Consider the following 11180-nt stretch of genomic DNA (forward strand, 5'->3'; position numbering starts at 1 on the left):
AGATAATACATCTCGTTTCTTGTTTCACAATTGACAATTCTCACATCTTGATTCTCACTTTGTCTTTCACAGTCTCACACATCTCTCTGCTAATCATGCTAATCATAAACTGATTGAGTGATTGATAATCGGTTGAATTTCTCATATTCGTCTGCCACAATGCAACTTGCGAGTTCATTGAAGAGTTGAATAAAGTTGAAATCGATTATTAGATTCAAGGACAAGCCGACAAGGACACCACTCACCAGGTAATTGTCTAATCGATTTCAATCTCTTAATTCTCATTCAATTCGTTGGTTTCATTAGATTCAAGTAAAGAGGAATATGAAGAATTAGGGAAGCAGATTTTTGTTTTACTAATTTAGGAAAATTTTGTTTCTGACTTTCTGTATCAAATTGATTCAATTCAATTGAATATCTAGTTTTTCATTTTAATTTCTAGACTTCTGCTTAGTAATTCAGTTTCAATTCTTAAGTCTCAATTTTTTTGGATGCTTTAACAATTTGTTCTATTTTTTTTACTTTATCATATTCCTGTCTTCAAAATTTCTCATGTTTTGCTTCTGACTTTATTTTTCAGAATTACAACTTTAAACTTCAAACCTTCAAAGTATTACTACACTATTAGATATATGACTTGAGTAACTAACGAGGTAACATTGTAATATGATGTATTGGTTATTTGATTTTTGATATTATTTTAATTATCATATTAATGTTTTTTGTTATTGATTTTTACAGCTTGCTTTGATATTAGGCTTCATCAGTTCAACATATTCACAAAGAAATCAGGTGTATTCTTTTCTTAAACTAGTTTTTACTTTATTGTCATTTGTCAATCATAAAATGTTTTCTAAAAAACACTTATCCGGTAGTGAAAAACAAAAGAAATGAAAAATTGTTGAGGCTTCTTTACAAAAAGAAAAAGGTTCTATGGTTAAAATTTTAAAATCAATGAGTTCCAATGAAAATGTTGCTAGTGTTAATGAAGAAAACATTAATTTAAATGAACATGATAATAATTTGAATGAAGAAAATATTAATTTGAATGGACAAGATAAAAACATAGATGAAAATGTTGCTAGTTTGAATGAAGAAAATATTAATTTAGATGAACATGATACTAATATAAATGAACAAAATACTAATGTAAATGAATCTATAGATATTTTTGACCCTAGAAATTGGGATACTCTTGATATTAAATCAAGAGATATTCTAATTGAAAAAGGGCCAATAAGAGAAATGAATCTTGTGTTTCCTAAAGATAAATTTTCTAGACATTTTTCTTATGCATTTTATACTAGAAAGTTAAATAATGGTTTGTCACGTGATCGAAAATAGTTAGTATACTATAAAAATATAGATAAAGTTTTTTGTTTTTGTTGTAAAATATTTAAATCTAGTAATCAAAAAAGTTTTTTAACAAATGAAGGATATAAGATGAAAATAGTAATGAACATTTTTTTTGTATGAGTCATTGGAATGAAGCAAAACTAAGATTAGATAAAAAAAAAACCTTACAATTGATAATGAATACAACAAGAAATAATAAAAGAAAAAGAACGTTGGAGACAAGTATTAAGAAGAATAATAGCGGCTGTGAAATTCTTATATAAATATAATTTGGCTTTTCGAGGGTCTAATGAAAAACTTTTTCAAGATAACAATGATAACTTTTTAGGAGTAATCCAAATGATGGTTGAATATGATGGTATAATGCAAGATCATATAGAAGAATTGAAAATAATGAAACTCATCATCATTATCTTGGCTATAAAATTCAAAATGAATTAATTTCTCTTTTAGGTGACATGGTTAGAAATTCTATTATTAAAATAATTAAAGAGGTAAAATATTTTTCTATAATTCTTGATTGTACTCCCGATGTGAGTCATCAAGAGCAAATGACTTTCATTGTAAGATGTGTGAATTTTTCTTCTAAAAAAATACAAGTTTTTGAATATTTTTTAGAATTTTTAAAAGTAGATGATACTTCTGGTTTGGGACTTTTTAATGAATTATTAGATGCATTGAAATTGTTAGATCTTAATGTGGATAATATAAGGGGTCAAGGTTATGATAATAGGTTTAATATGAAAGGAAAACACCAAGGGGTTCAAAAAAGAATGCTTGAAATTAATCCTAGAGCTTTATATATGTCTTGTACTTGCCATAGTCTTAACCTTACGGTTAGTGATATGACACTTTCTTGTGAAAAAGTTGTTTCATTTTTTGGAATTGTGCAACACCTTTATACATTATTTTCTAGTTCTACTAAAAGATGGAAAATATTGTTAGATAATGTTCCAACTAAACCTTAAAATCGTTATCTAATACTCGTTGGGAAAGTAGGATTAAAAGAATAAAAGCAATTAGATTTCAAGCTCCTCAAATAAAAGTTGTTTTGCTAAAATTAAGTAAAACAAGTGATGACCCAAAGTCAAAAAGTGAAGCTAAAAGCTTACTTAAATCTTTTAGGAAATTTGAATTTTTAGCTGGTATGGTTATTTGGTATGAAGTTTTATTTGCAATTAATATTGTAAGTAAAAAGTTGCAATCTAAATCTATTTGTATTGATACTACTATTAACCAAATAGAAAATATTATGAAGTTTTTTGAAAATTATAGAAATGAAGGTTTTACATCAAGTATGAATATTGCTAAAACTATTGCACTAGATATGGGTGTAGAGTCTACATTTCCATCAAAACGTCGTATTGTTAGAAAAAAAAACAATTTGATGAAAGTGATCATGAAGAAGAAACACAATCGGTTGAAGAGTATTTAAAAGTTATTAAAAGTTAATTATTTTTTGGTTGTTGTAGATATGGCAATTGTTTCATTAAAAAATAGATTTGAACAATTAAAATACTTTGAAAGTATTTTTGGGTTTTTAAATGATTCAAAAAAATTAAAGTCATTAAGTGAAAGTGAACTTAAAGAAAGTTATATAAAGTTTGCTACTACTTTTTCTAAAGAAAATGTTTCTGATGTGGATTCAAGAGAACTTTTTTCAGAATTGAAAGTGTTGAAAATGATTTTACCTAATGATATAAATTTTGTTGTTGAAATTTTGGAGTTTGTTAAAGTTGTTGATTGTTACCCAAATACTTTTATTGCATATAACATTTTGTTAACCATTCATGTCCCTGTTGCATCTGCAGAGAGAAGTTTTTCAAAGTTAAAGTTATTGAAGAATTATCTAAGATCGTCGATGTCGCAAGAAAGTTTGAACGGATTGGCAATGTTATGTATAGAGAAAGACATGTTAGATAAAATTGATTTGGATAGTATTATTAATGATTTTGCATCAAGAAAAGCTAGGAGAAATATTTTTCTTTAAATTAGTTGTTTTTGTAATATTGTGACCTTATTTGTGTTTTTTAATATTAATAGTAAATTTTATAGTGTTTTATTTCGAACTAATTTTTATTATATATATGACTTTTGGGGGTCTATTTTTTCTTTTCGCCCTAGGCCCACCATAGCTTTGGACCCATAATATGATTGAAGAGAGTTACATGTAAATAGCCCTGTTGAAAATACCCGATACCCGAATTACCCGCCCGGTTTTTTCGGGTATCGGGTAAATTTTTCCGGGTAATCGGGTTACCTGATTTTTTTTGGTAGGGTAAAGGGTACACTTTTTGGGCTTCGGGTATACCCGAATTACCCAAATTATTTTAAAAATTCCTTTTTTTTGTAGAGTTTGTATTATATAGCAGGTATTTGATCACGCTTAAACTAACTATCATTATTGTAAAACATAAATATATTTATTATGACAATACGACACTAACAATATTAAAAGAATTTTTATATATCATTATGTTCTTTAAAACTTAACTGTTTTCTAGATTATAGTTTTTATTGCAACTAACAAACTCATTATCTTGACGAAACTTTAGAACATGACAAAACTTATGGCTACATTTATCTTAAACATTTTAAACTTTTAAATTAATATCTTTAGGTATTTGTTTTTTTAACATCTTATTAGATTAGATTAAGTTGTTAAAAAATTACTTGATATCTCATGTATTATTGACTAAAAAATCTCAATGTTCAAAGCTTGAGTAACTTCGTTTATGTCTCGTTTGTTTATATAAACAAGACTAATAAAGCACGACGTATTTATTTCATTAAATATATTTTTAGGTGAAATTCAAAAAAAATATATATATATATTTCGGGTAATACCCGAATTACCCAAACCCGACCCGATACCCGAATTACCCGAATTTAGTTTGGGTAGGGTAACGGGTAATTTTTCTAACATGAAAAACCCGAATTACCCGAAACCCGAAAAAATTACCCGTTCAACACCCCTACATGTAAATCCACCAACTCAAAAGTCATTTTCCATATTGTTATTGTAAAAAACTACATACCCTTTCGTATTAACAAGAAGAAACAAAGGTTAGCAATGACAATCCATAATATGATTAAAGAGAGATACATGTAAATCCACCAACTCAAATGTCATTTTCCTTATTGTTCTTGTAAAATTACATACCCTTTCCTATTAACAAGAAGAAACATAGGTTAGCAATGACAACCCACAATATGATTAAAATGAGATACATGTAAATCCACAAACTCAAAAGTCATTTTCTGTATTGTTCTTGTAAAAACGTACATACCCTTTTCTATTAACAAGAAGAAACAAAGGTTAGCAATGACAACCCATAATATGATTAAAGAGAGATACATGTAAATCCACCAACTCAAATGTCATTTTCCTTATTGTTCTTGTAAAATTACATACCCTTTCCTATTAACAAGAAGAAACATAGGTTAGCAATGACAACCCACAATATGATTAAAGTGAGATACATGTAAATCCACAAACTCAAAAGTCATTTTCTGTATTGTTCTTGTAAAAACGTACATACCCTTTTCTATTAACAAGAAGAAACAAAGGTTAGCAATGACAACCCATAATATGATTAAAGAGAGATACATGTAAATCCACCAACTCAAATGTCATTTTCCTTATTGTTCTTGTAAAATTACATACCCTTTCCTATTAACAAGAAGAAACATAGGTTAGCAATGACAACCCACAATATGATTAAAGTGAGATACATGTAAATCCACCAACTCAAAAGTCATTTTCTGTATTGTTCTTGTAAAAACTTACATACCCTTTTCTATAAACAAGAAGAAACAAAGGTTAGCAATGACAACCCATAATATGATTAAAGAGAGATACATATAAATCCACCAACTCAAGTGTTTCTCATTACATTATATATAGACCTATTTACATATCATCACTCTCATCAATTCATCAAACCAATCTAACAAAATCCATCAAAATCCATGTAACCACTCTAGAAAACAATTTACACCAACATAATTTTTCTATCACAAACCCATGATGCTACTCAATCCTTCCTCCTCACTCACCAATACTAATTAATTCAATTCCGTGGAGCCCACCATAACCAAAAAGGTAACACCATCTTTATAAATGTGTCATTTTTTCTTTTTATGTTGCACTTTTTAGTAGGACCATTTTATGTACAATTGTGCATGTCATAATTCTTCAACTAATGCTTGCAGTTCTTAGCAGCCTACGAAATTCGGGTAGGCTAATTTTGCCATCTTTGTCAATGTCAGCTTCCTCTAAAACTGGATATATCGACCCTCTTAGCCCCGTATGCTGAAAATGAAAACCCCAACAAAGATCGATCAATAAGTATTTTGCCCTTTGATTAATCGACTTAAAGTAAATAAAAAAAGTGTTCACCATTTTGAGTTCTTCTGGAGTTATAAATCCATCTCTATCTACATCGAATTTTTCAAAAGCAGCTTTTGATAATCGTTGCCATTTTTCATTGTTATGTTCCTCTAACTGTTGAACATGAAGAGTAGCAGCTACAAACTCCATGAAATCCACAAGCCCATCTGTGTTAGTGTCGATCTGTGCCACACCCACATAATTGATTATACAATCATCTTAAAAACAAATTACAAAATTGAAAATACATAAAAGCCACTATATTTCGGTCATTCTATGGTTTAACCATTATATTTCAGTTTCATAAATAAAAACAACCCAAGTTTAAACAATTTTTTCTATGGCAACCTTTTAAAGTGGTTATAATAGAAAATTTTATCAAACTTTAGTCTCTTTAGTGTCAAAATTTTCGCTAAAGTCACTTAACTTTGACAATGTTTTAGATTGTGACCACTTTAACCTAATATAGCTAGGTCAAAGTGTTCAACATAGAAAAAAATTGTAACACTTGGGTGATTTTATTAATGAAACTTAAATATAATGGTTAAACCACAAAAAAAGTTAAAAGATAGTGCATTTTATGTAATTTGCTTTAATAAAAGAAAAGATTAAAAGAATAAAAATTGGTGACTCACCGCTTGCAAAATCTCCTGAACACGAGAATCTTTCATTTTCCATGGAACATCCTTAGCAAGAGCCTATCCCCGAAAACCCAACAAGAATTTTATAAAAAAATATGTTTTAAATAAAATTGGTAGTCATTTTGTACTATTGGTTAAAAATGATGAATTTGTTAAATGTGATATCATATGGTGATACTTTTTTAATTATCACTTTAAAATTGAAAATGAACAAATATAACATATAATCTTCGAGTCAAAATATTTTTAAAAACACACCTGTCTCATCTCCTCTAGACTAATGGTACCGTTTTTGTCTACATCAATCGCATGAAACTGATCTTTGAGGAAAGATATTTCTTCTTCATCGAGCATGCTAGCCAATGCCTAAAGTGTCACAAAAACTTATTATTTTATTATTTACCACATGCAAATTACTAAAAAACCACTACTTTGGACATTTTTGTAGTTTAATGAAATCACTATATTCAATTTTGTCAACAAATGACACCCGAGTTTTACCATAGAAATTTTTACCCAAGTCTAGTGGTTTTTATGTATTTTTACCTTTTTATGAAAAAACAAAATTTTACCCGTAGAGCAAATTGTTTTAGGCGACTGTATCTCACAAACTGTCGCATGTTGCTTAAAACAGAAATGTCAAGAGGAATCACAGAAGCATTTCCATCTTCTCGAACCCATGGGTGAGCTGTATAAATTATATGTATGGTTATATAAATTTTGAAAAAGATTATATAAAAGATGTTAAAAAAATATATAAAATATTTTAAAAATAAAAAATATACATAGTGCTTGTGCAGCGGTGAGTCTTGCGCGAGGATTTTTCATGAGTAATTTCCTTACAAAATCTTTGCCACTGTCGCTAATAGTTGGCCACGGTTTGCGACGGAAATCAGGCTTGTTTCTTAATACCTGTCGATTTTTATACGAGAAGATGTATTACGTAAATAAATAGTAGAGTAAATTACTGAAATCGTACCTATGGTTTGATTAAAATTGCATGTTTGGTCCCTAACTTTTATTTTGCACTCGGATCGTCCCTATGGTTTGATTTTGTTGCGTTTTTCGTCCCTATGGTTTAGTCAAAATCACACATTTGGTCCCTAACTTTATATATGTAAGGGACGAAAAACGCAACAAAATCAAACCATAGGGACGATCCGAGTGCAAAAGAAAAAAATTAAGGACCAAACGTGCAATTTTGACCAAACCATAGAGACGATTTCAGTAATTTACTCTAAGTAATTTACTCTAAATAGTAAGTATACAAAAATATGAATTTATACTACATGAAAACTAAAAAGACAAGAGTATGTTACAAATTTGGTCCCTATGTTTTATCAATAATCGCAAGTTCAGTCCAAAATTTGTAATTGTCCCCATGTCGCCATTGTTTGGACAATTTCTAATTTTGTACTAAGTACAAAATGTGTAACATACTAAAAAAAGCAATTTTAAGTATTGGGCCAATGAATCGGGACTTGGGAAATGGACATTAGATAGTAACTACTAAGTACTAACCAGGCTTTAGTGAAAATTGGGCCAATTGAAGGATTTTATGATTTTAATTAAATTAAAATTTTGTTTTCTAAAAACTACTAGAAATATTCTTTTACTATATAGTCTTATTAGGGTTCCAATGAGTTTTTATTATGTTTACTTTTGTAATTTCATAAATAATAAATTTATTTACATATAATTAATTAACATATAACATATATAATAGCCTTAATACTATACCTTGTATTTACATATAAATACAAAAAAAATCCATACGAAAGCAAAAAATCCATTTTTTTCCTATAGTCTACACGGCAACTAAGGTTGTGTTTGGCGCGCTACAGCTAGCTTATTTTTCGAGTTGTTTTATATTGTCGTGTTTGATAAGCCAAAAAGTAGCTTATAAGCTAACTTTTTGAAAAGCTACTTAGACTAGCTTTTTAGGAGCTTTTTTTTTTTAATTTTCCAAATACACCCCTTAATTAATTATAGAAACACATATTCTTACATGTCCTTTTATGTAATTTTATATATTTCAGCTAGTTTTATCAAACGTTATTTTTTATCGGCTAGCTTTTTATTTAACAGCTAGCTTTTCAACCATTAACTAGCTTTTCAGCTAACAGCTAGTTCGCCAAACATAGCCTAAACATCATCTACGGAAAGGAATGACTCATTCCATTACCTTGACCATTTCAATTTTGTGAACATTCCATTCCATCCGACAGAACAGACTACAACCCTAATATATACAGATAATTTACAAATCACAAGAAAAAAAATACCTCTTTGAAAATTCCATCCTCAGTTCTATCCCAAAAGGGTCGGCGCCCACATAATAAAATGTATGTGATGACACCGATGCTCCAAACATCGGATTCCGGCCCCGATCTACGCTTTAATACTTCCGGAGCAACATAGTATGCACTACCAACAATATCTGTAAACTTTCTTCCTATATTTAATCATAAATACTTTATTAAAAAAAATCTCATTAATTAATAAAAATAAATACAAATATGAACTACAATATGATATGATCATACTCACCGGGTCTTATAAAATCTGACAAACCGAAATCCGTTGCTTTTAAGCGTGAATCCTCATTTGGGGATTTAAAAAGAAAATTCTACAAAAATTTGAAAAATGTTACTCTTTGTGTGAAAGTTACAATGCTTTACTTGACACGTGTATTGTAAGTTAAGTGAAATGACAAATTGACAAGGGTAAATATGTAATTTTATTCTAACCTCGGGTTTCATGTCGCGATGTACTAAACCATGTAAATGGCATTCGGCTGCAACTTTAAGCATTTGTCTTACAACAATTGCTGCATCTTTCTCTGTGTAACGACCTTCTTTTCTGTAATTTTTTTTTATCAGATTAATGTCATAAATAGGTAACGAAAAATATTTTTTCTTTTAAACAAATGGAATTTTGGATTTTTTGTTTGAAGAATGGTGAAATTCTTACTTTGATAAGATCCGATCCAGCAATTCGCCACCCTTACATAACCTGAAATGTCTCGAAGTTAATTACGAGATTTATTTAACTTTTTTTAAAAGATTTATTGTCGTTAAAATCAAAGAACTAAAAAAACTTACTCCATGACAATATATACAAAGGAATCATCTTCAAATGCATTATGGAATTGAACCACATTTTCATGACCACTTAAAGCTCGCAAGATTCTGACTTCACGTCTAACATCTTCAACAGCAATTGGAAGAACCATCTGTTAAAAAAAAAACGCAAATTAATCTCAAGACAACTAAATTTCATAATCAAGCATATGAAAATTGAAAAACATATAAACAAAACACCCAAAATCAAGCACAAACTAGCTAAAATTGAATTAAATCAGCAAGAAATAAACCTTATTTTTATCGATTTTCTTGACAGCAACACGATCGCCATTTGCCTTATCAACAGCAACATATGTATACCCAAATTGACCATGACCCAACAATTTACCAGTCGAATACCTTCGATCAAAATCTTTAAGATACCCAAAATCTGTTCTTTTCCCACAAGGAATCAAACCCTTTTGACGCTTTGGCGTCTGCTTACCTTTCGGTTTAGTTTTATTATTGTTGAAATCCTGCTTTTTATGAGAATTCCTGTTGGATTCTTTCCTTTTGGGCAAATTGACATTATTCCCACCTCCATCCTGTTTCAATATAAGATGCCGTTGTTGGTGTTGGTTTTCTCCGGCGGTGGCGTCGGCGTCAGTAAGGGAGGGGGTAGTGCTGTCGGAGCCGCTGATCTTCGTGGTCGAAAAACAGATACCCATGACTAAAAATCAAATCTTTGACGAGGGTTTTTGTGGGAATTGAATTTTGTTCACCGGTTTATGAAATTAAGAGCATAAAAGGTCATGGGTTGGTTATAAATACGAATGAGGAAGACGAAGGAATCAAGAAAATGCAGGTATTGTGGAATAATAATAAAATATGGTGGAGGAGGGGGCGGTGGTGACGGTGGTCAACGTGACTTTTTTGTGTTGAAGAAGAAGAAGGAGAAGAAGAAGAAGAATGAGGACCCCCTCCTCATTGATCTTTTTGATGTTAACAGCTTCTTCTTCTTCTTTTGGTGTCTTTTTTCGAGTGGCATGAAGAAAAGAAACCGTTTGATGCCCTCCAAAGAGATTGGGGGCCAAAGAAACTGATCCTCATTTCTTGCGTTCATATCATACGAAGCGGTTTTTAGAAAGAAAAGAACAACTCTTTTCCCCATGAAACAAGGAGGACGCGGATTTAGGTGGTGTTTGGTTGTCTAACTTTATGATCATTTTAGATTAAAAATTGTTATAATAAGTTTTTTGTTTTACCTTTTCTTTTGAGAAAATTAGGTTGAGTAAATGATACTGAAGTTAAGATACTTTGTTTCTTTTGAATTTTAGGGTCGAAAAAATCATGGTCTAGATCATATAAGAATGTTGAGAAAGGTCAATGAAATACGAAAATTATATATAATTGTCTCTGCAAAGATAATGAACGTTCGATCCTGAAGTATTTCTATGTTAGTTTTTGTGGTTTTTAGTGTATGTTTGGGTTGCGATTTTTAAGAAAAATACTTATTAGCTTATGACTTTTAGGAAAAGCTGGTTTTAAAAAGTGTTTGGATGCGAAAAACTGCTTTTTAAAGAGTAAAATAGTTAAAAAAAAAAACTAAAAAGCTAGGATTTCCTAACTTTTTGAAAGATTTACTTTTTCCTACCCAAAAAACTGTTTTAAAAGACGCTTTTTAAATAGACAAACATTTTTTAGATTATTAGCTTTTTAAAAAGC

At 29.8% G+C, this 11180-nt stretch overlaps 1 protein-coding gene across 1 annotated transcript; it reads right to left on the reverse strand.

The window, feature by feature from the left end:
• Positions 1-5201: 5201 nt before the first annotated feature.
• Positions 5202-10627, reverse strand: LOC145092995 (calcium-dependent protein kinase 28-like). The gene is made up of 12 exons (XM_079031022.1): positions 9767-10627; positions 9495-9625; positions 9364-9405; positions 9141-9252; positions 8941-9019; positions 8676-8845; positions 7176-7302; positions 6963-7078; positions 6649-6756; positions 6385-6447; positions 5759-5932; positions 5202-5671 (listed from the first exon to the last, which is right to left on the reverse strand). Exons 1-12 carry the CDS (start codon positions 10181-10183, stop codon positions 5555-5557), a joined length of 1656 nt encoding a protein of 551 aa, XP_078887148.1. The 5' UTR covers positions 10184-10627; the 3' UTR covers positions 5202-5554.
• Between the last annotated feature and the right edge of the window lie 553 nt (positions 10628-11180).

The sequence above is a fragment of the Lactuca serriola genome, chromosome 3, assembly GCF_051521515.1.
Source record: "Lactuca serriola cultivar US96UC23 chromosome 3, Lser_US96UC23_V15, whole genome shotgun sequence".
NCBI lineage: Eukaryota > Viridiplantae > Streptophyta > Magnoliopsida > Asterales > Asteraceae > Lactuca > Lactuca serriola.

Coding starts and splice junctions, on each gene's coding strand:
- LOC145092995 (XM_079031022.1), bottom strand. CDS start 10,183: ATGGGTATCTGTTTTTCGACCACGAAGATCAGCGGCTCCGACAGCACT. Junction 9,626..9,766: donor AGAAAATCGATAAAAATAAG/GTTTATTTCTTG, acceptor TTTTTTTAACAG/ATGGTTCTTCCAATTGCTGT. Junction 6,448..6,648: donor GTCTAGAGGAGATGAGACAG/GTGTGTTTTTAA, acceptor TTTCGGGGATAG/GCTCTTGCTAAGGATGTTCC.